The 27436-nt window shown below is 37.3% G+C and overlaps 5 protein-coding genes across 5 annotated transcripts; 2 read left to right on the top strand and 3 right to left on the bottom strand.

The window, feature by feature from the left end:
• Nucleotides 1–641: 641 nt before the first annotated feature.
• Nucleotides 642–3670, bottom strand: LOC134100084 (olfactory receptor 52B2-like). Its single transcript, XM_062553132.1, has 2 exons — nt 2939–3670; nt 642–878 (listed from the first exon to the last, which is right to left on the bottom strand). The coding sequence occupies exons 1-2, from the start codon at nt 3668–3670 to the stop codon at nt 642–644; spliced, it is 969 nt and encodes a 322-aa protein (XP_062409116.1).
• A 2135-nt stretch (nt 3671–5805) lies between these two features.
• On the bottom strand, nt 5806–6732 carry LOC134100083 (olfactory receptor 52B2-like). The gene has a single exon (XM_062553131.1). The coding sequence runs from the start codon at nt 6730–6732 to the stop codon at nt 5806–5808; it is 927 nt and encodes a 308-aa protein (XP_062409115.1).
• Nucleotides 6733–9581: 2849 nt separating this feature from the next.
• LOC134100082 (olfactory receptor 52B2-like) lies at nt 9582–10508 on the bottom strand. Its single transcript, XM_062553130.1, has one exon. It carries the CDS (start codon nt 10506–10508, stop codon nt 9582–9584), a length of 927 nt encoding a protein of 308 aa, XP_062409114.1.
• Nucleotides 10509–22258: 11750 nt separating this feature from the next.
• On the top strand, nt 22259–23191 carry LOC134099623 (olfactory receptor 52E4-like). Its single transcript, XM_062552563.1, has one exon. It carries the CDS (start codon nt 22259–22261, stop codon nt 23189–23191), a length of 933 nt encoding a protein of 310 aa, XP_062408547.1.
• Nucleotides 23192–26297: 3106 nt separating this feature from the next.
• LOC134099602 (olfactory receptor 52E4-like) lies at nt 26298–27236 on the top strand. The gene has a single exon (XM_062552535.1). The coding sequence runs from the start codon at nt 26298–26300 to the stop codon at nt 27234–27236; it is 939 nt and encodes a 312-aa protein (XP_062408519.1).
• Nucleotides 27237–27436: the final 200 nt, after the last annotated feature.

Genomic DNA, 27436 nt, shown 5'->3' with positions numbered 1-27436 from the left:
GCAGTCAGGGAACAACGGATGTGGACTTTACACAAAATACTGACTGCACTTTTTGATGTTTGCAGGAGTATACCATTACCACAGCCACTTTCGATTTTGAAATATAGTCATCCCCTTGTGTCACTGATTGGTCAGGTTTCCTTTGGGCTGCCAACCGATGAAAACATTGAACTGTGGCGTTCTAGACAAGCATCTCCCTGAAAGGACATCTAGGTGGGCGTGGCCAGACTAGCATGTTGCTACAGTGAGAAGTGATAATTGTAAGAAAGTCCTGGGACTTTTGGCCTCTCGGCTCTTTCTGAAACTAGTTTCTTCGCGTTCTCCCCAGCAATTTGCACTACGTTTGCTCTCCGTCTTTGGGTATTTCGCTTTACTTTAGACATGCATTCCCTCTGTTGCAGTATTTATTTATTTTATTTCTGAAAATTATATTTATTGGATTTTCCAAAATTTCCAATACTTGGAAATATACAGTACATAAAACACAACATCCAGAAACTGCATTTAAATAGCAAACACTCTTGACCTGTTGTCAATAAAAGAGTTTGAATGAAAAAACGATCCATGCTAAAAACAAATGATACAAATGATCACTGCATAACAAAAGCTTACCATGCATAACAATTGTATAACAGACAATTCTAACAAAGCCTTCTTTTCTTAACTACCTGAAAGAATGATATTCTAATATCTTTAGTTTTCACTCCATAAATAATAGGATTTAAAACAGGCAGAAGCAGAAAAATCATCATCCCACAGACCATTCTGGCATTTGAGGATATATTTGGAAACCGGTAGGACAGTATTGTGAACAAACTAACAAACTCAAAAATCAGAAACACTATTATCTGTGCTAAGCAGGGGGGTATTCCATCAACCTCGCTAAACAAGGCGGCACTCAACAGAAATAGCCTGGCTTGAACTAGTGTAGACTTCCAGTTGAAGCTAAAGCCGTTCCATTAACTCAAGTTAGCTGCATCTTGCCCTCGTTTATTCAAACGAGGCTAAAATCAGCTTCATGTATGCTCGTGCACGAGGTAGAAAAGTAGACCAAAACCATAGAATGAAGAAAAGAGGATTCATGTCGTAAAATTAAGGCAAACTAGAAGATTTCAGTTCGATTTACAAGCGCCATCTACAGGATTTTCATCGGAAGTAATCAAATTGAACACGAGAGAAAAAAATGGTTGCCTAAAAAGGAGAATAACGAAATCGTAGGCCTACTGTAAATCGCTAAACAGTAATTATGATGGTTTGAATTGGGACTTTGATTGTCTTCACTCTGAACAAAACGAGTGAATAAGTAGGCCTAGGCTATTTAAACTCAAAACAACTTTGGCAGCTATTCAACATTAAAGATAACCTACGTTAGATTAAAAGGGTTCACTCTAAAATATTTTTTCGGTGGTCATAAAATAAATTAGTAGGCTAATTGTCCTGGGAGTATTGGGAGAAAACCTATGTCTCCCATAAGGATATTTCTGCCAACGTGTTTGTGAAATAATGATCTGAAATGCAATATTGGCTTTCAATATGTAATTTCATATTTAATTTGTGTAATACAGTTGGTTTGATATCGGAACTATAGGCCTAATCAATAGACTATATGAAGCGGTTTTAATTATTATAGCCTACCCTTTACAGAATAGGCTGTAGCTGGCTTGCCTCATCGTATAGCCCACTGACAGCCTGCCTACTGTCACTGAACAAGCTACTGTACTGTAGCCTACCCTTTATCAATAGTGATGCCTTTCATTAAAGAGTATAACTAAACATGGCAATATTAATGTGTTAACATAGCCGATGTAAATTCATCGCACGGGAACCGAACCCGAGAACACGCAAAACATAGCTCAAATGATATCCTGTCACGCTGCGCATGACGCCACGAAAGCCGTACTTCGTGTAGAGCCGCAAGATTTCTTGGACCACACACAGATCAAGTTCAAACAATGTAAGTTGCATCATTTTCAGAAATTCTTTGAAAATAGCGAATAGGTATCCTTAATCAATGCTTGCAACACTGTCGGAAAAAAGTTTCTCCTTCTATTTTTTAAGTTGTAGGCTACAGGTGACGAAAGCACAGGTTGACGGAACCAACGGTTTGGGACTCGTTTTCCGACTGGTGTTTTTTTTTTTGCAACACAGATTAATTTACCTCGGCAGTTAGCCTGCCACCGACCAGGTTAGTTCAGAAGCATATGTTACCCCAGCAACTCAGCTGAGATTCCTGTTAGCGGGAATAATGGAACCGAACTCTCTCTAAAATTAGCGAGGCTTATCAAAGTTAGCCGCGATCAGTGTTGGGAAGGTTACTTTAGAAATGTAATGTGTTACAGTTACAAGTTACCCTGTTTAAAATGTAATAGTAGTGTAACTATTTGAATTACTTTTTCTGAGTAACGTAACTAATTACTTTTGATTACTTTTTGATTACTTTTCCGATTTTGTAGTGATGTATATAGTCCCCAAATCCATGCGAAGATTTCGGCCTTGGTCTACAGGCTGCCGAGCAGTTCTGTACAAGCGCACAAGGCAGCAAGGGCATTCAATACATGAATTAGCATCACATTTTTTGTGAGGATATATAATGATAATCATAACACGTTGGCAGGCATGTAGGCCTACGCTGATGGCTCTGTAGACGTGATAGAGCCTATCAGAAGGTCCCGTATCAAACTATGGCTGTGGAGGGAAACAGTTATTTTTACATACAATATTCTTTGCAAGGTTTTGCTGACAATATTGAGATGTAATTCAAATTGTAATTTTGAAAAATGTCAAAAGTACCTGTAATTGAATTACACATTTTTCTACAGTAACTGTAATATATTACTGTTACATCTATTTTGTAATTAAATTACGTAACTCAATTACATGTAATGCGTTACTCCCCAACACTGGCCGCGATTAACGGTTAGCTCGCTTGATGGAATACCCCCCAGGTGTTCACAGCTTTTGTTTTGGCATCTGCTTGTTTGTTAAAGACACATGTCAATAAGATGTGGATATATGAGAAGAGCTGTACTGTTATAGTGATGATATGCATTAATGCCGTTATTGCTAATCCATAAACATTATTGACTGTAATGTCCTCTCCACAGGACAGGTTTAGCAAAGAGAAATTGCTACAGTATACATTCATTATCAAACTTCTACACCTTCGCACTCTAGCCTGCAGGATAAACAGAACCAAAACCAAGGCCAAGTCTAATCCCCATGCCAACGACAATATCCCAGCAACAGTTAGAGGTGTCATGATGGCGTGGTATCTCAGTGGCTTGCATATAGCAATATATCTATCAAATGCCATTGCTGCCAATACAAATAGGGTGCCACCACCAAACATGTGGAGCAAAAACCCCTGAAAGACACAGAGAGGGTAATATACAGTGTTTTTCTTTACCACAATGTCCACAAGCACACGAGGAAACATTGCAGTAATTCCAATAAGGTCGTTCAGTGGCAGGCTGAAGAGGATGTAAAACATCGGTCTGTGGAGACTTCTCTGAGTAACTATCAGTACCAGGATTGTCACATTTGAGAGGACAGAAAATGAATAAACCAAAAGGCCTATAATGAAAATAGGGTATTCAGCTGAGGGGTGGATGTCAAAACTGGCAATATTTAAATCAAATGAAGATGTTTGATTTAATGCATATTTTTCCATGTCCAAACATGCCAGTGGTGGTTTGAAGGAAGCCTGTTAAACAACACATTTTAGACATTAAATGACATGTTGCATTTTCAGCACAATGCAAATTGTGTTGATATAAAGATAGTTTACCTTCTAGTTGCAAACAGAAGGAGAAACTGAGCTCACTAATAGTAGGTGGTAGGGTAAGTTCTATTTAAGCATGAAGCCATGAAGTAAAACATATGACATGTGATGACATGTGCAATTAACCCTTTGTATTAGCCTAGAATAGATGCACCCTACCGGCAGCAAATGTAATTGAGTAGTTAAGCAACTCTCCGTTGGCTTGCGAGCTGGAAAAATTAAACTTCTATCGGGCTAATCACATCATGTATACAGACAATGGGCGGCCTTAAAGGTGACCTAGAATGGGAATAATTTTTTTCTTGGTTTTCATGAATTATGAGAGGTTGTGCATAAACAAAGAGCTATCATGAACATGAGGCATGGTTGTGCCCTCCTTCATATGGAAATCTTGAACTTAGAAATAGACGCAAAAAAATGGGCGATTCAGCAAAACTGTTTGCTTGTGATGTCAGACCTCGCAAAGCCATTGAAGTTCAATTGGGGTTGCCAAAGAGGGCGCCATTTAGTCAAACAGACCATTTCAATACCCAGCCTAAATATATGGTTTTAATTAGTCTTGTAAAATTGCAATTGAGTTTATTTTTTTAAATCAAAGTTGAATATATACTATTTTAACATCAGACAACACAGTGCAATACTCAATTCATCCATTCTATAGGACCTTTAATATAATGACAACTGACCGGCAAACATAAGTTGCGAGTGCGACCATTACTTGAAAACAAGAAGATGATTGATTGTAGCACTATCCTATTGCGTGGAGAGGGAATTTGAAAGACAACCGTTTATCCCACCCCTCCGATTGAGCCCTGCCTATGGTGAGTTCCCAGACCCTACATCTTGATGTGGGTCTGGCTCGTCAGGCTACCTTTGAGTTCTTTTCGAATAGTATTTTCAACTATTATTATGACCGCCGCTAGCGTAGTGGTCATATAGGGATGTGGTCATGTTTGTTGGTGTGGAATACCCAAGTCCAGTGCTATCCCTCCATATATGACATTGTATTTGCTACTGTACTGTATATCCCTCTTTCTCACTCAGTTCAGTGCTTATGGTGTTCATTTGGTCTTAAGTCTGCATGGCTATAGTCTGACTCTGCATGTTCCCTCCATAAGTATTAAATCTGTTTCCAGTTAAGAATAAAACTATTTTGTCAGACCTATATTAGAAGTGCAATACTTGACTCATTTACTTGGCATTTACTTTAGCCATAAGAAGATCTTGTTTTGTTTTTTTCTTTTCCTCTGAGTAGCGATACTTTTTGTTTCATCTGCCTTTAGCAGGCCTGCAACCTTTGCCCCAGTCTCATTTCACTGACTGATTTGAGGGTGTAAAGGGTAAATCCAAAATCAGTGTTTGTGGAACACTGTAACAAACAGATTTAATGTGGTATTAAACCATGAATTGGATGATTGGATTTAATTCTATATCAAATCATATATTGGAATTAAATCATAAATTATTTCAACGAATTCAACTGCATTCAGTATCTATTTCCTAAAAAAATATGAGAAAAACATAATTTGATTTTTGGGTGTTGATGTTGCAAAATATTATACATTAGAGTCACTCATGCTTTGATGCGCTGCTGCCACTGGAAGATTACAAGGCAGGATTTTTCCCATTTTGGTCAAACCCATTGTTTTACTGGAAAGTCATGTAAAATGGACATGATAATACAGCCACTAGCTGTTCAATCAATCATGCTCAGCCTATTTTATATTTCAAGTACATTCTTGTTGTTCATTACTCTAAAGCATACAATCAGGAAAATATTACAAGCTGATACAATGCTAAAAGTTAATTAACATTCAATACAGTCATACTATATACTGAACATACAGCAAATGTGGACATTTGTACAATACAGACTATAAGAAAATATAGCAAATGTGGATATTTCTACAATACAGAATATTTGTACAATATTACACATTTGCAATACATATAACAGCTTCTAAAGAGCCAGTGGCGAAGCAGGGTCTATCGGCCAGCGTGGTGTAATGTTACAGTTAAGAGGTTTATGCAGACACCTTTGTGTGGAAACTGAAGAGATTGCTTCGAATTTCTTGTGCATTTAGTCCATACACGATAGGGTTCAGAATGGGAGGAACAAGAAAAATCAGCATACCCATAATCTTCTGTAAATCAGGTGAAACATTTTGAAATCTGTGTGAAAGAATGGTAAAAGTCCCAACAATTTCAAATACAAAGAATATAACCAGTTGTGCTACACAAGTGTTTATAGCCTTACTTCTTGCTTCATTTTGCCTTGAAACCAAGCAAGTAATCAATATCTTGACATAGGAGAAGGCCTGGATAGATATACTTATTATTTGCATGAGAGCTGTGTTAAACAAGCCAATGATGTTGTTGAGAAAGGTATTGCCACATGTCAACTTGAGAAGTGAAGGATTGTCACAGAAGACATTCATGATCTTAGATCTGCACCATGGTAGCCTGGCTTGGAGAGAAAACAGTACTAATATCAAGACAAAATCCAGACCCCAAACAATTGCAATTACTGTCACCACAACCTTGGGTGTCATGATAGAATTATACCGTAATGGGAAACAGATAGCAATGTATCGATCAAAAGCCATAGCAGCTAGAATGAAAAGGACTCCACCACCATACATGTGAAGCAAAAAGCCTTGAAGAACACATAGAGGATAATAAACTTGACTGGTGTCTGTTACGATATCTGAAAGGACTTTAGGCAGCATTGCAGTGATCCCAATGAGATCATTCAGTGGTAGAGAAAACAAAATAAAATACATTGGTTTGTGAAGGTTCCTCCTCATAATAATGAGTCCAATCAGTGTCATATTGCAGGAAATGCAAAAGAGATAAATCACAAGTCCAAAGAAAAATATGGGATATCTTGCGCCAGCTGGGATAAAAAAGGGGTCCAGGCTGAGCTTGAAGGCAATAGTAATGTTGTCCATTACAGTGTATGTCAGTAAAAGAAAGCTTTTTAAAAAAGTACAAGTGGAGCTTGAGAGTACAATAAAATATACTTAAAAATACATGGTTTTGAAAAATGAGCTATTTTTTGTTATTAACTATGTATCAGACAATTGTGAAATAGAGTTGATGTGACAAAAGACAGTTGAAAACAGTGTGTTGTTATCCTTCACCCATGCAGCATGTCATCCCCTTTATACTGTTTGTCCATGCAAAATTAAGAGGTGAGATACCCATGTCTTGGATTGGAGCTGCGTTCTCCAATCATAGGCCATGAAAGCCTCCTTTAGGAATGTAATGGTATTAACATTTATTTTAGTCTGTGACTTATTACAGTTTTTGCCCATTGCTTGAACAGTTTTTCCAAAACTTCGGCTCATTGCACCGTCTTCACTGTTTTTATTCATCAGTTAGCATTCTGTGACGCTCAATATAACATTTACAGTTTGTTTTTCTTCAACAAAGGTTTTCAACCAAAAATGAAAGTACTGAAAGGTTAAAAATGACATTACCTGAACACTGTACATCACAGTACTATACTTTACAGTACAGTCAATGCAGTAATGCATCAATAAATAAATAAATAAATAAATAAAAACAAATAAAACAAAAATAGGGACCCTGTACAACTGTTTTATTGGGATTTTGTGCTTTACCAAGACACTTCTAGCAGTTGATTGATGTTGAACTCCTCGTTTACAAGCTTCGGATTGACTATATAAACCAGCTCTCAGCTCTCTCCTGCCTGATCGTAGCTTAGTGACGTAACTAGAACTGATTTGAATCATGGTGGTCAAGGACAAGCAAACTGCAGCGCATAGTCCTTGGCCACCGCATGCTGAACACAGAGAGGGCCCCTCTCATTTGCCTTTTTATATATCCTCCCTTCCTTCCTCAGTCCTCGTTCTCACTGATCTAGATAAAGAATTATGGGGCGGCAACAGTGGGATAGTCTATCCAGTGTTCTTTATAGATCAGTGGGAACGAGCCAGAGGACCGAGGAAGGAAGGAAGGGAGGATAGATAAAAATATGAATGAGAGGGGCCCAGAGAGTTTGTGCACATGTGCACACATTTAGGTGGGTAGATACAGTAGGTGTGATGCATGGGGCGATAGCGCAGACAGGAGTGGGCCCGAGCAGAGTTGCATGAAGTCGATCTTGAATCCTACCGGATAAATACGGGAGCATAGGCCAATATATTTTACATTGTACAAACTGTACCGGTACCACAGTTTGAGAACCACTGGTCTAAGCTATCCACCTTGACGAGCAAGATGAAAGAGTACCCCTGACACTCGTGCCAAGTAGGGGATGGTCCTAGGAGTGGTAGATCTCTTAAGCAAACTCTGACATCAATATTATTGAGAGATATTTTTTTATATATTTCCAGAAAATAATTGTACTAAATTGTGCTCTCACTCTAGGAATGTCTCTGAAGTGGCGCTACAACAGAGCTGTTACTAAGTTTCTACATAGAGTTTGCCTTTGATAATGGCCATGATCATGCAACATCAATTGGCTGTGGACTATTCTGTAGGACAGTAAAAATGAAATATATCTCAAGTATTTGGGAAATATATTCCTATAAATAAAAACAATTTTGCTATACCGTCACGGTGTATTTGTGTCTTCTGTGTTTAAAAACAATATTCCAGAATATTTTACATTTAAGTATGTACTGTCTGTAGTAACATTGAACAAAAAAAGGTCTAGGACTCTAGGTCATTATGATGAATGGAAAATAAGTGTTTTACATTGAGAACATCAGTGTTCAACTACAGTAGTTCTTATAAATATCTATTCATATGATGGATTGTGTGTGTCATTTGAAAACAAAGTACAATTTTGTCTGAAGAGTTCAGAGAGTATGAGGCATGCTTTCAGAAAATGTGTGTAAATAATTGAGAAAAACTGCAATACAAACAGTTATGTTAATTTTATAAGGATTTATGATATTGCTTTTGCTTTAGTTCAACAGAATTTGTAGACTGAACAATCTCAGTTCATAAACTCCATGCCTAGCAGCTTTATTTAGCAATGTACTGCAAGCAACCAAAGTCCTCATACCCACACAGTCACTTCCAAGTGTCATAGATACAATCTGTTAAACATTACTTTCCAAAGGTACATTTAGTGACATATACAGTACATACATTCCTACAAAAAAACATGGATATATAAGAACCCTGTTCAAACATATTTCTGGTCAGAAAACATTCAGATCAGTATTATTAAATGAAAATGTATCAACAATAATGTCAATGTTCATATAGTACTTTTCACTAAAATCACACTACAATTGAGAGAAATTTAGATCAGTGGATGTACAGTACATTATTACTGCCATGAAGGATTTTTCATTCAGTTTCTTTGTTTGACAAGATTGTGCAGAAATGACTAGGCCTATGATTTTCATGGAACTTGGTAGAGGGTTGATGCGTAGGTTAGGGAAGAAGCCAGACATCTGACCTTAGCCGAGGTTTGTGTTGTCACAGTACAGTTCAGGCTATCTTATGAAACATATGGCCAATGGTTTATCTTCAAAGAACCCATATAGAATTGTACAACAGTTACTGCATTAGTAACTGCAACACAGCTGCAACACAGTACATGTGCAGAGTGAGTCTTGGCAGGTGGCACCTGCATGGTTTTGAATTGAGTCTTTTGAGCTGACCACATTTATATTGCACAAGGAGAGCTCAGAGAGAACGGTTATAGTGAATCTTTTTTTCTTCAGAATTTCTGCTACCGTTGTGTAATTCAGTGTGAAGCAGAGTTGACCCAACATGTTGAAATGAATGAACAGGTTGAAACAATGGAGCTGGAGTTTTATGTAGACACCTTTGTGTGACTACCAAAGAGGGTACGTCGAATTTCATGTGAGTTCAGTCCATACACGATAGGGTTCAGAATAGGAGGAACAAGAAAAATCAGCATACCCACAATCTTCTGTAAATCAGGTGAAACATTTTGAAACCTATGTGACAAAATGGTAAAAGTACTTGTGAGTTCAAAGGTGAAGAATATAACCAACTGTGCCACACAAGTGTTGATAGCCTTACTTCTTGCTTCATTTCGCCTTGTAGCCAGACAAGCAATCAATATCTTGACATAGGAGACCGCCTGGACAGATATACTTATTATTTGCATGAGAGCAGTGTTAAACAAGCCAGTAATGTTGTTAATAAAAGCATTGCCACATGAAATCTTGAGAAGAGAGGGATTGTCACAGAACACGTTCATGAGTTTAGATTTGCACAGAGGTAGCCTGGCCTGGAGTACAAATATAGTAAATATGAAAACAAAATCCAAAGCCCAGACAATTGCAATAATAGCTGCCACCACTCTGGGTGACATGAGTGAATTGTACCGTAATGGAGAACAAATCGCAATGTATCGATCAAAGGCCATTGCTGCTAGGATGAAAAGAACTCCGCCACCATACATATGAAGTAAAAAGCCTTGAAGAACACACAGAGGATAGTAAACTGTATGTGTATCTGTTACGATATCCGACAGGACTTTGGGTAGCATTGCAGTGATCCCTACGAGGTCATTAAATGGTAGACTGAACAAAATGAAATACATTGGCTTGTGAAGGTTTCTCCTTGCAATAATGAGTCCAAGCAGAGCCAGGTTGCAGGATATACAAAATAGGTATATCGCTAGCCCAAAGAAAAATATGGGATACCTTGCCCCATCTGGAATAAAAAAGGGATCCAGGCTAAGTTCGAAGGTAATGCTAACATTTTCCATGACAGCAGTTTTGATGTTAAGTTTTCAAGACAGCGAGGACATATTGTGCAATTTAAAAGAAAGCGGAATACATAAATTGTCTAAAAACATATAAAATGCTTTAGAAGAATGTGCTATTTACAATCAAAAATGTGAAAGTCCCGTTTGATGGAAATTTGTAAAGTGTTGAAGTACCCTAATAGAGTCAGTAACGAAACACAGGGAGCATTTATCTACTCATGATCAGATGTCTTGGCAGAAGGAGACACCCAATTCAGTCATGTCCTCCAATAGCAGGCCACTACTGCATTTGTGCTCTATACCGGATTGGCCACCAAAGAATACAGCAGATGTTTACAAACATTCGCTTTCCTGTTACTGTGCATTGCTAATATAATCTATTGTAATTTCAACTTAATTTCAATAAGTTGATGACCTATAAGTACATTCAATAATTATTAGATAATAATGGGGAAATTCTGAATATATGCTAACAAATACATGTACAGATATTACTCCTTAGTACTCTTTTAAACCTTAACAACATTACTTAATGTATTACTTGAGAGAAAAAGTAATCCATCAAAGTAGTTGTTACAGTACATCGACTCATTACCTCTTTTAATTGTAATATTGTAAGTAATATAATATTACATTGTTTGTCTTACATTGACAAACACACCATCATTAAGGAGATCCTTGTTTCAACATTATTTTGGGGCCACTATGTACAGTATAACACCCTAATTGTGAGGAGCAGAGGTTCAATTAGAAAGTAAGTCATTATGATTGAGTATGCCCTTCTACACATTACTGTGCTTATCAACTAAAATAATCTATAGAGTATATTCAGCAATTGGAACATCTCAAGTGTGCCTCCGTTTGAGACTAATTGCAACCCTCTTGGAAGTGTTTACAGACCCTGCACAATCCTGGGCCTCAATGCAGTTGCATTACCAGCTTTCCGTTGGTGCTTTGTGTAATACAACCTCTGTCATGACTGAGGCCTACATGAAATGGTAGGGCCAACTGGAGAAGTACAACATTACCACATGAAAGTCGCCAAAATTAATTTTACTCATAGATGTGTAGGTCAGTGAAATAAGAGCTTTGGCCCTAATGAAATCGCATGAATTAACTAGAAAAGCACTCGGAGAGCGCAGCTACCTCCGCGTGCATTGTTCTTCCGAGGTTGTCAACTTGTCATACATTTGAACCTAAACTATTCAGATCGCCACCACGTGGCCATACCATGTCATTACACCCCTAAGCAAAACACATAGATGGCTCCGGAAACCCGACCGAATTACGGATCAAGATTACGGATCAAATTTAATTGTTTCTTCCTTGGGTCATGCCTGACATTCGCTGAAAATGTCATCGAAATCCATCCATCACTTTTTGAGTTATCTTGCTAACAATCAGACAGACAGACATACACCCGGTCCCCGATGAAAACATATACCTCCTTGGTGGAGGTAATAAATAATAATCCCAAAATGAAAATAAATAATGTATAGATAAATAATGGATGACATTTTCAGTATACTGTATGCACCTAGTGGATAGCCCTAAGGTGCATAGAAATTATTGGTGAAGTAGTACTGTCATACTGTATGCATGGACAGTACTGACGGGTAAAGGTTAGATTTTGATTCCAAACTGGTGTGTTATACTACTACTACTAATACTACTACTACTACTACTACTACTAATAATAATAATAATCCTTATTTATTGTATAGCTCATTTCATACTCAGAATGAAGCTCAAAGTGCTTTACATTTGGAAGATGTAACAAAATAATAAGAATAATCAGTCAATTCTCTTAATTGCTGTGGCTGCTTATGATCTAATCAGCAACATCAGAAATATAGAAAATAACCTTTACCATAAAATAATAATAAAAAATGAACATCTAACATTGTAAGAGAAGAAAAGTATGGAAAGAATGCTGTATGTCTGTCAATAAAGATGTGACATCAGTATTTTTCCAGTAATCTCAGTCATGTTATTGCATCAGCTAAACCCTGAAATAGTTTAGGCAATGAATCTTTTGGGTGACCATTCTAATGATGAGCTATTAACTGTGACATGTGATAATTAGTCCTCTGAGAATAGGGTAGCCTCCTGATAACTGTTGCAAATTTGTTTGTTGCTAATGAGGCATGCATAATAGAAAGCTGTTGGGAAAAAGGTTCTTGGGTATTGTGTAAGACCATTAAACACTAACACGTTAATGATTAGATGATGCAATGAAATATTAATAAAGAATTTCATTAAAATACATGTTTAAAATAATATTAGAATTTATTTTACTAACATAATTGTTTGGAGAATAATATACACAATGATAAAGAAAAATAAATATTATTGTTCTTTTTCATGAACTTCCAGTTCAAATAACAAGAGAAGTTCAGTTTTAGTAATAAAAAGACATTTATATTTCAAGAATCTTTCAAAATGTATTAAGCCATACAATTAGATATCATAAGCATTTTATGACTTTTTAAAATGATATTCTTTGTTTTGGTATGATGCCATTTAGTCTATTTAGTCTAGAAAATATCAACCATGCAACATATAAAAGGCCATGAAAGGGAATGGTACAATTCAACTATTTCAACCAATGTGGCTCTAATATTTTGCCATGGATTAAAGAGTTCCAATAGTTCATGTAGCCTAAGATTTCACAAATCTTGCTTGTCTGTTGAAGTGTGCAGAATGTAATTAGTGGGCCTTGGACTAAACCTGGGCCCTGTTCTTCCATTAAGACATTCACTTAGGAATTGAATTGAGGAAAAATCCAAAAGCATGTGCCACAATCATTGCCATCTCTGGAAAATCAAACTAAAGTTTTCCAACTTCAGTCAACTTCCTAAAATGAATCCATGACTTCCTGTTTCACTTAGGTTATTCTTCAATAAGAACCGGAAAATAATAGACAATTCAAATAAAGGGAAAGTGAGACTCCAAACAAGTTTGAAGTGATTGCCATGCTATAGGTTATTTAAAGGGAATTGCAGGATATTACCAGGGACATTCCCTGGTATAATGTTCTATCTAATGTCAGATTAAATGAAAATGTATATTTTTGGCAACAAACCCTTAAGATAATTGGATAATAAGTGGTGGAGGGCCTGTGATGCATGAGGGCCTTTCTTATGGGAACCTCAGTAGTGTGTATGGTTTCATGAATTCTATGACATAATTGTATACACTTGAAATCTATATTTTCCAAAACACTGAAAATGGGCCCTGACTGGACAATACAGCAGGTTAATGATCTTTTTCTTTCGTTTCTGGGTGTGACGTCTTTGTGTTGTGACTGTAACATGTTGACATAGAGGCCCTTTCAGTATGGGGAAGAGGTAGTCCTGCTGTTGGTCACAACAGAATGAGACCAAAGGGAAATAACTGCCCTACAGGAACGGGCCTAATTTAATTAATGTGTGGACATTGTCGGTGGTAAAATATCAAGGGCCAAATGAGGGCCTAATCTCTAGTGGCTGCAATAGTCAGTGGCTTTCACACTGCATGTCACATGTTGCTTCATAAATTAAATCATAAAGCTGCAACCCAAATGACACAACTGTTATGTTTAGGGTTCTAAATTACTGCACATCCTTTATAGAGTATTCCAATTTGTATTTCTACTCCAAGCTGTAGAATTTTAATAGCCTACAGATATTAGTGGAAAATTAGCGGTCAGTCTTGGGATTTATTTGAATTGGCACATTTAATAGCAACAGTACATGATGTAATAGATTTGAAGTGCTAAACTTGTCTTTACATTACATTACTTTGAAAAAAGTTAGAGCAATTGTAAATAAAAAAAGAAGTATTTGTATTATCAAATGAGGATATTTAAGCTTAGGGAATAATATGTTTTTGTTACCAGGGCTAGTTTATTATTCTCCTGAGGGTAAATGAGCATAGGGAGCCATATGACTAATTAGTCCTCTTGTTTCCTTTTTTGAATGATGATAACAATGTCTGATGCTCCCTCTATTATGACGACCATCAAAACTTTCTTTCACAACAAACAAATGGTAGAGACAACAGATCTAAAAGTTCCCCCAAGATATAATTCCACATTGGTCGTCAGTTTCATCATGCGCATCATAAACGTCATGCACATCAAAATGTTTCATTTCAAATTTGTAATGTTCAACAAAATAATATATACATATTTTTGTTTTGTAGCTTACACAGTTGACAGCTTGTCAAAGACTATGTTCCAGCCATCAGTGATGCCTGCACCTAGAAAATGTAGGCCCTGCTCTGAACTGATGATGTAATTCATTTTAAGTTGAATGAATTACATCATTTGTTTTATTTATCATCTATTCTGGTGATTATTATTTCTCAGCAGCAGAATGGAACAGGTATTCTAACACAATGTAGGTTAAATCAAATGCTTTTATTTAGAACAATACAGCTGTTATGACAGCTGTTCATTAAGAGCACCTCAAAAACAAGTAGGCCTATGTCATTACACAGCCCATAACAATCAAAATCATGAGCGTCAGGAAGAAGAGTGGAAAAAAAAAACTGTAGCAAGTCTGTATGTGAACAGTAGCCTAAAGGCCAGTGCAAGAGTTTGTTGAAAACTGATATTTTGAAAATAGGCCATATTGGCTTGGAATATGGTTTAGCTGCTGGCTCTAAAATGATATAAAACATGACTGTGACTAAACCAAGGTCCTGACTCACTGTGGTCATTAAAGATCCCATGGCACTTATCGCAGAGGGTAGTTGGTTCCCCGGTGTCCTGGCTAAATTCCCAACCTGGCTCATTCAATCTGGCCCCCTAATCATCATTTTGGTTTCTGACAGCTGTTCATTAAGAACACCTCGAAAACAAGTAGGCCTATGTCAATATACAGACCATAATAGTCAAAATCATGAGCATCAGGAAGAAGAGTGACCAAAACAGGCACAATGCAATGTGAACAGTAGCCTAAAGGCCAGTGCAAGTTTGTGTAAAATGTATATTTTGAAAATAGGCCATAATGGCTTTGAATACGGTTTAGCTGCTGGCTCTAAAATGATCTAAAACATGACTGTCTGTGACTACAGCAAATGGTATATGCTTTCTCTTTGATCGATGGTAAGATTTAAGGATAGGTACAACGGAAAAAGCAATAAAGGACTCATACAGTATGCCACCCTCAATGTACTTGGTGTTGGTGTTTCAATAGAAATTTTTACTGCTGGTAATATAATGCCTCTTGGAAACCAAATGTGAGAGAAGATCCCAATCAGATTGTTGTCAGCCAACCTACAGTAGCATTGAGACACTTCATACAGTAATATCACAAGTTGTTTTTGAGGCCAGAAGGCATAAAAGGCTAGGCCATGAGGAAACTTAACATTAAGGTTCTCAATGCTTCTTCCACTACCCCATGCTGGCCTGGCTAAAGGCAATGGGCAACCCCACCCCAAAGGGAGGGCAGTTGTTAGGGCAATTCATAGCAGACTGTTACAGTACGGTATATGGCAGATCCAGGATAAAAGCTAGAGTTATAAAGGATGATTTGTTTGATAGTACATTCTAAAGAAGAAGAAACGTATGCCTTCACCCATCCTTGCCATCAAGCCCTCTGGTAGCACTTTGTCCAGTAGTTGTTCACTAGCCCGTCTAGCAACAGACCGCTTCACAAATCTCAGTTCAGATTGAGAATGGGTCTGATGACCTTTCATTCACTTCCGATTTCGAGGGGTGTTGCCAACAATGAATTTAAACTGAAATGTATAAACTGGATTCTTACCAAAGCTTTCTGTAAGTATAGCAAACACATGTTCAAACAAATGCAGCTGTTACTCAATTCTAATCAAAGTACTATGCCATCAGTGCAGCCATAGATTGGGTTGAACCTGCAAAGCAAATTCAAATTTGCTATCAGGTGTGAGGGGTCATCCAGGGCCTGTGATGTTGTGAGACTGTTTGTATTCCATATAGGCCTTTGGAATATGATACAAGGTTTCATGAAATATGACTTACAGTACCAGTATATTTTAATAATAAATCTTTTGGTCACTTCTAAGACAGTAAAAATGGGTCATGACAGGATCATCCAGGTTAATGATCCAAAGGTTATTTGGATACAAATTATTCACCACCCTTGAATACTGTATGTCCTCTTTTATAAAAGAAATCTTGATTCATTTAATTAATATTTATGCAATCACTTCTTTTGCATGATATATGTGTAATAATTAACGTGACTTTGTAGAAATTTGCTTTTACTTTGACATTAAAGAGGGAGTTTTTGTAAATCATTGTTAAAAAGGCCAAATTAAATCGATCAAGATTTCATTTATCAAAGCAATAAAAGGGGAAATGTCCAAGTGAATCATTTTTTTATAGGCACTGTATGTCCAGATCAACACAAAAATGAATTACTGATGTACTGTTGGAATACTGTTGGAACACAAGGTTGAATTTTTAAAAATAAAATTATCTATTCTTTTTTACTGAACTTTACCAGGGGAGCTAATATGTGAGGGCGTTACAGTATATATTATTATTTTTGTATAATGTTTTCCTTATCGGATTTATAATTCATATATCTTTTCTTGATTTTGAGTCTTTGTGTTATGAATGTCGGCCCTTCGGATGAGATGTTAAACCAAGGTCCTGACTCACTGTGGTCATTAAAAATCCCATGGCACTTATCGCAGAGAATAGTTTGTTCCCCGGTGTCTTGGCTAAATTCCCAACTTGGCTCATTCAATCTGGCCCTCTAGTCATCACTTTGTCCTATTGAGGCCGTTTCAGTAGAGAAAAAAGCAGCCATGCTGTTGGTCACAACAGAAGTCCAAAGGGAAATTACTGCCCTACAGGAATGAAACTAATTGAATTATTGTGTGGACATTGTCGGTGATAAAATAAGAGCCAAATGAGGGCCTAGTCTCTAGTGGCTACATTAGTCAGTGGCTCTCACACTGCAAGCCACATGGTTGACAGTTTGACCTGCAACCTAATAACATGGCTGTCACATTCAGGGCTTTGCATTAGTGCTCAAAACATAGCTTTTATTGGAATCAGCACATTTTACAGTGACATTATGTAATAGATTTTAATTTTGGAATAGTCATTATTACACTGATTTAAAAAAGATGGAGCAAGAATAAATTAAAAGAAAAATAGATTTAGAAACTTAGTATTATTATTCATGTGAGGGTGTGAGTGCTTTGGGAATAATATGTTTTTTTATTTTGTTATGGGGGCTAGTTCATTATTCTCTTGAGGGTGCATGAGCAAAGGGAGCGAGAGGACTAATTAGCCCTCTAGATTAATCTGTAACGTGTTTTGTTTCCTTTTTTGAACAATGATAACAATGACTGATGCTCCCTCTATTATGACGACCAATACAACTTTCCCAAACAAACAAATGGTAGAGACAACAGATCTAAAAGTTACCCCAAGAAATGATTTCACATTTGGTCATCAGTTTCATCATGCACATAATAAACTTTGTTTAATTTTAGATTTTTAATATTGAGCAAAATAAATAATGACTACAGTACTTTTGTTTTGTAGCTTACACAGTTGCAGCTTGTCAAAGACAAGGCCTCAGCCACCACAGTGATTCCTGCACCTAGTAAAATTAGGCCTGGCTCTGAACTGATGATGTAAACCATGAGGTTGTTTTATTTATCTGTTTATTTCTCAGCAGCATGTATAATGGAACAGGTATTATAATTGTATAAGTGTGGGTTATATTAGATTCTGCCATTAAGAACAATATATAAGGTAATTTGATGGATTTGATGAATTTGATGCTAGGGTTTCTAGCAGCTGTCAAGCAAGAGCATCTCTAGAACAAGTATGTCAATACACAGGCCATAAAAACCAAAAGCATGAACATCAGGAAGAAAACTTAACAAAACATCCTAAGGGTGCAATCAGACATGACACGCTTTGCCGCATGTAAAATGTGGGTGCTTTTCCACTTTGAGTTGAACTTGTTAGGGCCCGAGCACCTCCTTTTTTGGAAAGGTTCTTATCTAGAAGATCTTTACAGTCTCTGTATCACAGCCCCTCTGTCTGAATCAGTCTGACAAACTCATGGTCTGTATTACACATACATCTGAGACATTGAAGCAGGCCAAAAAAGTATATTGTTCGTGAAGCTTTCAACACGGTGTTTTTATCTTTTGCATGTCTTCAGCAGTTCCATTTCAGCTATGAGGTTAATATATGGGGGGCAGTTTTGTGATATTAATATGATTATATTTCTTTTAACTTGCATAAATCACTGTGCATAATTAAGCATAATTTGTCCATTCAGTGAGCTGAATAATACACTCAGAAGGGGGCAAGGAATCCATGGGCCTGTTCCTTGGGAAATAAGCTTTCAATCAATCATCATGGTCAATATTTGTATATGGACTCGACCATTGTTACAAAAAGCAATCATCAGGAACTTTCATATCATGTAGAATCTTAAAAAAAAACATTTCTTGGATGAATTTCTTGGAAGTTGTTGGGCTAAGGGCTTAATATGAAAGTATAAACTCAGGCAAGCTCTGTAAGAGACCTACATGTATTGTAAATGATAACCCTCCCTGTGAAGACAGGTGAGGTATATGGCATCAAAGCATTAATTAACACCATTTGTAATATACCATTTATTTATCTTGTACTTGTGGCTGTTTATACAGGCCAGGCTTAGAAATGGCTTAAGGAGTTTCTGAACATGATGCCATTTGAAGAGCCCATTTATCATCATATGACCAAACACTCACATTATGCACAACAGCAATCCAGATAGTCTTATGGTTGAAGGTCTGGAAAGTATCAAAAAGAACATTTGGGGTGCTGATAGACCGAAGTTCTTATAATAGAAAGAACCCGTTTATATACAATATGCAGGCCAAAATATATTCGGGACTAAGTGAAGAAATTTATTTAAATCCATCTCTGTAACTATCTTTGCAATGTACAGCTCTGAGAAAAATTAAGAGACCACACGTCAAATGAGCTGATGGTCATTCAAATGTGCAGTGGTCTCTTAATTTCCCCCAGAGCTGTATGTATCTGGTCCCATATTTTGTGTGTTTAGTGTATAGCCACCTTGTGGTCTTTCTCTGTATCTGCTACATGTGAGTTCACTTCCTTGCCACTCAGGCTTTTGCAATAAGGCTTTTCTGTACACAAAAGGGGAAACAGTGTGTTGAGGAAGAGGGCTGTTACAAGTTGGTTATCACTCAGCTATCTTTCTTTTATCTCTTGAACTATGATAAAGCCATTCAAATAAAGTATTTTAATCTATTTTTGTAAAAGAAGAGTGAAAAGAAAATTCTCTCTCCTTCAAATGCTTGGAAATCTATACAGGGTTCACCACTGCTAATGGATATACTGTACCACCTTGCCCAATGGGCTTGTCTGTTCCCTCTTGTTCAATATTATTGCACATATGTCATGTTCAGTTCAACCCAAGAAGAAGAAGCAAGTGTGCACAACTAAGATGAAGAACAGAAAAACACCCGCTTAAGCAGAAACTCTTGTTGTTAATTTATTGGTAGCTAGGCCACAGCTGGACACTTTTCGGACTGAAAGAGTTGAGAGTGCATTATTTATGCTCATCATCACAGTTCACATCAAGGTCACGACTCTATCGTGGCATGCCACTCTCATACAGGGACTAGGAAACAGGGTTCTATACGCTTAATTTCCTTCAATTGTGGAGGTGACTGTAATGCTGTGAAGTATTGATACAACAAAAATACACTACCATTTGGAATACTCAAAATACTAACAACATGAACATTGATGGTAGTTCAAATCATCATAAAATAAGCAATTAAGTCTATTCGTTTGACATTACACTTAAAGAGCTAATACAACTTATGTATTCACTGTTTTACAAATTAATATGTTTTGCATTTATTTAAATTAACCTTGGAAATATGTGTATTGTTGTGACTACTTTGAGAAGAAGAGCCAAGACAAGACAAGCACACACAAGGCCAGTGGAGATATACAGTACAGTAGGCTACCTATAAAAAGTGTTCAACCCCTTGGATATTTTCCCCTTTTATTGCTTTTGTAAATAGAATCTTGGTCAATTTGATTTGGCCCTTTCTGAAACAATTAACAAAACACCTCTTTAAAGGAATGCTTCACCATTTTTTCACATTAAACTACGTTATTCCCCTGATTAAGACGAGTTGATACATACCTCTCACGTTTCAATGCGTGCACTCACTGGCTCTGGCGCGCGGCGCAACTTTGATAGCACTTAGCTAGCCCAATGCATTCATTAGGATCCAAACAGAGATGAAGTTAGAAGTGACCAAACATCTACATGTTTTTCCTATTAAAATGCAGTTACACGAGTAGTCACACGACCAAGTATGGTGAGACAAAATAAAACGTGGTGCATTTCTAAGCAGGCAAGAGGGATAACTATATCTGTTTGGATCCTAATGAACGCATTGGGCTAGCTAAGTGCTATCAAAGTTGCGCCGCGCACCAGAGCCAGTGAGTGCACGCATTGAAACGTGAGAGGTATGTATCAACTCATCTTAATTAAGCGAATAACGTAGTTTAATATGAAAAAACGGTGAAGTGTTCCTTTAATGTCAAAATGAAAGCAGATTTCCACAATGTAACGTTAATTGAAAGAATGCAAATCAAGGGATTGCATAAATATTCTCCCCCTTGAAAAATGACCATGAATGACCAGTGTTGCCGATGCAAAGGAGTCGATTTTTTTTATCCATCAAGTGGTGAAAAGTACAAATTGCACTGATGATGGTCTGAATGGGACCGAAAACATTTGCATTAATGCATTGTTGCATTAACACTGGTTGGGCTTATAGTGAAAGCTAAAGGGACAGCTGGCATGGCAAAAAAACTAACACTGACAATGGCCACAATATAACAACACTTCTGTGGTAGTGTGGTGAGGGACTCCACAGACAAACCTAAGTGTTGTAAACTTGTAAAGTGTACAGATATTAACAGGTCATAACAAGACCTCAAGGAAGCAAAAATCCCTGGCTTTGTGTTCCGCTGGCGTCAAATCAGAGGGTGCATTCAATCTTGTAGTGCTGAAAGATCTTGCAAAGTCTTGCAATACAAACATGCCTTACGTTCAGCCAGATCTGCGCCGTGCTGCTAGCTCAAACGTGCCCGCTGATTCCATGCTACCGCTGATTTACCCTGATTTAACGCTAGTTTGAATGTCACTATAAGGGTACAACAAGCATAACAAATTTCACTTGAATTTGTTTTAGCACCCCCTATATCAGGAACTCCGCTAATTATGTGCACAAGCTTGGTTATGATTGGACCTTCATTTGAGAAGATATAGATGATAAAATCATAGGCCACACTTTGATTGATGCATAATCTTTGCAAAGTAATTAATTAAAAATCTGTAAAAAGCCATTTTTGGTGACATTGTCGGTAGAGTTTTTTGATTGGCTAAAGACTAAAATCCCATGGCCTATAATATCTCCAGTGTACAGTATAGGAGGTCTTCAAAAATAATTACCTATATAAATGTACTCAATGCAAAATTTATCACAGTCATGGTTAGTGACTCAACCAGTGATGAAGAGAAATGTATCACCCGCACTTTGATGCATAATGATTTTCAAGGTCCTGGATTAGCATAATGGTAAATAACTATTCAACTGTCTTTACATTTATTATATCCATGTTTGGTTTATATGAACTGACTATGTGTTTCCCCCTTTTTTACTGTTTATTTTGATCAGTTTTTCTGTTAAAGGTGAACATACTGATGAAAATGGAAAACAACTCTATTAACAGTGACATACTTGAAATTCAGGGTTTGGATATCTCGGAGTCATCCGTTTACCCTGTCTTCTTTGCAGTGCTCTTCTTTTACCTCACTCTGCTGATATCCAATATTGGCGTGCTTACACTCATCATAAAAGAGAAACCCTTACACCAACCCATGTATCTTCTGTTCTGCAACCTGTCAATCAATGATCTTTTTGGCAATACAGTTTTACTCCCCCGGTTGCTTGCTGACATGTTTGAGCCAAGAAAATGGACCACATATGCTCAGTGTGCCACCCAGGCATTCTGTAGTCACACATTTGGTTCAGCCTCACATATGATATTAATCATAATGGCCTTTGATAGGTATGTTGCTATATGCAACCCACTGCGATACACTGCAATAATGACAACTAAGACCATTGTGATGTTGTCCGTCTCTGCCTGGGGCTTTTCACTTATATTAGTGTCTATTTTGCTTGGCCTCACAATCAGATTGTCTCGCTGTAGATCCACTATTCTTAATGCTTATTGTGATAATGCATCATTGTTCAAGTTATCGTGTGACGATGTGTCCATTAATAACCTGTATGGGCTAGTTTTTACAGCAGTACTTTTTGGTTCATCGATAGGAAGCATTCTTGTGACATACTTTAGGATTGCTATTATATGCTGGACTAAAAAAAGCAAGGATCTCAACAACAAAGCTCTACAGACATGTGCTAGTCACTTATTAGTATATATGATTATGTTGTGGACAGGGTTCCTTACTATAATTCTCCATCGTTTCCCAGATTATCCATATTTGAGAAAATTGGCCTATATATTGTTCCATGTTGTGCCTGCCAATTTAAACCCAATCATTTATGGTATGCAAACAAAGTCTCTAAGGAATAGAATTCTGCAGATTTTCTGCAGAAAGGTGTCTAGTATATAGAGGCTTAATGTGAACAATCTGTACATATTTGTTTGGTATAATTCATTCATTCATTGTTCTCTTTTTTTAACTTTATGTAGGCTACTCACTGTATTTGTATTTACGTTTATGTATGCGATATTTCAGAAAACTTTTTAAGATTTAATTTATGATCTTTTCCTGCGTGTTATTATTGTAATAATGTATAAAATGACTGAAACATCTTCACACAATGGAAAGACATTTTGGTAACACTTATGAAGGTCATTGTAATAATGACTTATGCATACATTTATGACATAATGTAATACAATCAAGTCATTATACTAATTAATAACTTACAAACAAGACTTGGCAATCTTTATATTGCATTATGAACTCTGTTGCCGACATTTTGATCAGTCATGGAAATGATCCTTTTCCGGAGGCGGACATCCCGGTTCCAGAAAGTAAAAGTCCTGCCACATATTCTTTCTACCTGTGCACTTAACACAGGTGATATCACTGATGATCTTATCTACCTGACTGCTAATTAGGATGAGCTGGTTTAATAAATGGTTGGATCAAACGCTCGGCAGGACTTACTTTCTGAACCCTCGCTCATGATGTGTGGGCTGAACCCCATGCCTTTGTTAAACGTTGGAAAATCATCAGTTTGCTCATGGCTGCGTATCATGTCTTGCTAAATAAATACCAGTGCATTTGTCAGACTTTCTGACTTTTGTCTTCTCTCATCTCTGTTCTTACAGGGACAGGTCTTAGGGGACCATATTTCTAGTGATCACCATGGCATTTCACTTAATCTTCCGTCATTATCTGACACATCACCCTTTAGTTCCCTCTAGTGTAAAAGTTAGGTTACTGCTTACTTTTCTAAATACAATTTCATGTAACTGGAGTTACAGTGTATGGGAATACTTAACTGCCTTTGTTTAACAAGCAACTATTTTATATCCTCTATATTACTTTAATTCAGAAAGTGAACAAATAAACAGTATGAGTAGAAAAGGAATATTTCATGTGTGTGCATGCATATGAGAGAGAGAGAGAGAGAGTGTGTGTGTGTGTGTGTGTGTGTGTGTGTGTACATCTTTAAGGTTCAGGAGCTTTTGTCACTTTGCAGGTGCAACTTCATTAGATGTAGTACGAGGGGCAGGGCTCTCTAAATGTCCAGTGTGCAACACACTGAACCACATCATCAGCAACAACACCATAATAATCACTAGTGCAGCCACCTTTTTCTGCCTCTTTTTGGTATCTGAATGAGGAAGATGCTCCTGAGGCACTGCTGAACTCAGAGAGACTCTCTGAGAGATCACATAGGCCAAGGAAGTTTGTTGATTCTTGATTTTGGCTAGCAGCCTGAGCAATAGAACTGTGACCAAACAGTCATAGTCACTGCTGGACCAAGCACAGGGGATGGATGTCCTGCACTTAGCTGCTGTTGTGCAACAGGGCCTAGTTTGTTGTGGTGTTCCACATAGACGATATCCACTACCTGGTAAACCATGAGCCTAGTGAACTGATCTAGTGTGTCCCCAGGTTTCTCTGATGTGGAGTCCATTGCCATGGCTGACACGCAGCTTGCATTGCCAAATTTGCCACTTTGGCTAGTAAAGGATGATGGCCCTTGACGTTTTGGCTGCCAAAGTCAACTAAATCTGGTTGCCACGGGCAACCAAGTGACGCGCGACAGGTAACAACAAGTTCCAGATCAGATGAGACTGTCTGAGGTAACTGTAACCCTAGGCTCCACATTTATACAAAAAACAAATAAACAAAAAAAGAATAAGTTTGGGTATACAGATGATTTATCTGACAACGCAGAAAAGAAATTAACGGCGACCTGCATGCTTTGAATCGATTATGCTTTTCGAAGCATTTTCTTGTCTAAGTAGGCTATAATCCTGATTTATATGCTGGCAAAAATGTTGTCAATGTTACCCTCAAATCTCACTGACATTCGTTATCCTTGGGGTCAATTTGACCCCAGCTAAATAAACTCTCAGAAAATGATTATAAATCATATTGTTTATAGTTATTAATTATACTTTTTGTGTTTCATAAGTTACTGTAGTATTAACATCAGTCAGTTGCCTACGTAAACCGTAATCAGAAAGTTTCGTAGCCTATAAATCATATCTTAAGGGCTTACAGTATGTTTAATATTATATAGGCTAGCGTTGAGGGTCCTAAAATCTTTTCACCTGCGCTTATGAATCTCTAGTGCTGTGTCATTACACCTATCAATGTTTGGCATACAGTACATCGACTGCAGTCTCATCTTTGTAAAAAAGTGAAATTCAGGCTCTGCAGTTATCCCAATCAGTGAATTAGTGAACACAAAGTGAGGTGAAGCACACATTAACAGGGAGCAGTGAGCTGCCTGCTCAACAGAGGCACTCAGGGGAGCAGTGAGAGGTAGGGTACCTTGCTTAGGCCGCGGACTGGTCGGGGATCGTACCAGCAACCCTTCGGTTACCACCTCGAAGCCACAATCAGTAGGCCACGGCTACCTCTTTTTGATGTGGGGAAACTTAGGTTTCTGCCGCAAAAAAAGATGACATGTGAATACATCGTACCAATCATGTGTTGTAATCTCACCACTAAAGAAGGTTTTAATGAAGCCTTGCGCACACTCATTTCTGACAAAATAGATGCCCGATAAGTGCCCAAAAAACATTATAATACGTCATCCAACTGGAGGGGCTTGCCTTTCTGGCAGTGGCTGGTTGCTGAGCTGTCTTCAGTCCTGTAAAAGTTTGACTTGGATACATTCACAAATGTATTTTGGTGAGAGTTATACTTTAAGTGTTGATCACTGGCTGGGCTCACTTGGATCACTGGCATTGGCTCATTTTCGACAAATCAAGATTATGATCTAGTCATGTGACCAAATTTCTCATGCTCCCCTACAGTATATATGCAACATCTACAGGGTATGTATCTCAGAACAGTTGGGATGAGTATCCAATTTTACAAAGCATAAATGTACTACTGTATATCTGATCCTATATCATATCAAGCCAGGTAATACAGAAGACACAATAACACATACATATTTTTACAACCTTCATGAAAAAATGCTGTCTTGATATGACTTTATTCCCACAGGTGACGTGCAACGATGGAAAATATTTCCTATTATATGCCTAGTAACACTCTTACAATGGAAGGATTAGAAATTTCTGAATCATCCACATATCCGGTGTTTTTCACATTACTCTTTGTCTACATTGCACTGCTAATAACCAATATTGGTGTTCTTGTTATCATAGTTGCAGAAAGAAGCTTACACCAACCTATGTATCTACTTTTCTGCAACTTGTCTGTCAATGATATTCTAGGTAACACAATCTTAATGCCACGTGTACTGTTAGACATGGTCTCTAAAGAGAGGTTCATTTCATATAGTGCATGTGTTACACAGGCATTTTTCAGTCACACTTACGGCTCTGCTTCACACACCATACTAATCGTAATGGCCATTGATAGGTATGTGGCTATATGTAATCCATTGCGATACAGCTCAATAATGACAACAAAGGCAGTTGTGACTTTGTCTGTGTGTGCTTGGGGTTTTTCAGCTGTATTAGTGGGTATATTACTTAGCCTCACAATTAGACTGTCTCGTTGTAGATCGCTCATTAAGCACGCCTTTTGTGACAATGCATCCTTGTTCAAATTATCATGTGAGGATGTTTCTATTAATAACATATATGGGCTGTTTTACACTGTACTGCTGTTTTCCTCATCAATGGGTACCGTTGCCGTCACATATATTAGAATTGCTGTCATATGCTGGACAAAGAAAAATGCAGAGCTCAACAGCAAAGCCATTCAAACGTGTGCAAGTCATTTAGTTTTGTATTTAATCATGCTGCTGATGGGATACATTATTATCATCATGCATCGGTTCCCAGAAAACCAATTTATAAGAAAACTTATTGCTATTCTTTTTCATGTTATACCTGCCCATTTAAATCCAATTATTTATGGCCTACAGACTAAACATTTAAGACTGAAAATTTTGCAAGTCTTTGGTAGAAAAGTCAATCCGAGTTAATTAACTTTAAAACATTGGAAATATTGTCTTGAAGGTTATTTTTATGTTCTAAATAAAGACAGGCAACTCAAAAGGTGATTTAATAGTGTATTCTGTACTAAAATTCACATTTTAGCAACAAATACAAATTCAGAGAGATGTTAAGCACACATTTTAATGTTGAAGGTACATTGTTCACTCTGAAGGGACATTTTAATTTT

This window comes from Sardina pilchardus, chromosome 13, assembly GCF_963854185.1.
Source record: "Sardina pilchardus chromosome 13, fSarPil1.1, whole genome shotgun sequence".
In the NCBI taxonomy this organism is placed as follows: Eukaryota; Metazoa; Chordata; class Actinopteri; order Clupeiformes; family Clupeidae; genus Sardina; species Sardina pilchardus.
Note: the sequence above shows the minus strand (reverse complement) of the source record. Positions and strands in the feature narration are given on the sequence as shown.

Bases quoted from the DNA above. Each gene is read 5' to 3' on its own strand.
- LOC134100082 (XM_062553130.1), bottom strand. From the start codon at position 10,508: ATGGAAAATGTTAGCATTACCTTCGAACTTAGCCTGGATCCCTTTTTT.
- LOC134099623 (XM_062552563.1), top strand. From the start codon at position 22,259: ATGGAAAACAACTCTATTAACAGTGACATACTTGAAATTCAGGGTTTG.
- LOC134100083 (XM_062553131.1), bottom strand. From the start codon at position 6,732: ATGGACAACATTACTATTGCCTTCAAGCTCAGCCTGGACCCCTTTTTT.
- LOC134099602 (XM_062552535.1), top strand. From the start codon at position 26,298: ATGGAAAATATTTCCTATTATATGCCTAGTAACACTCTTACAATGGAA.
- LOC134100084 (XM_062553132.1), bottom strand. From the start codon at position 3,670: ATGGAAAAATATGCATTAAATCAAACATCTTCATTTGATTTAAATATT. The intron at 879-2,938 runs GTATTCCATCAA...TTGTTTAGCGAG, and splicing joins AAGCTGTGAACACCTGGGGG to GTTGATGGAATACCCCCCTG.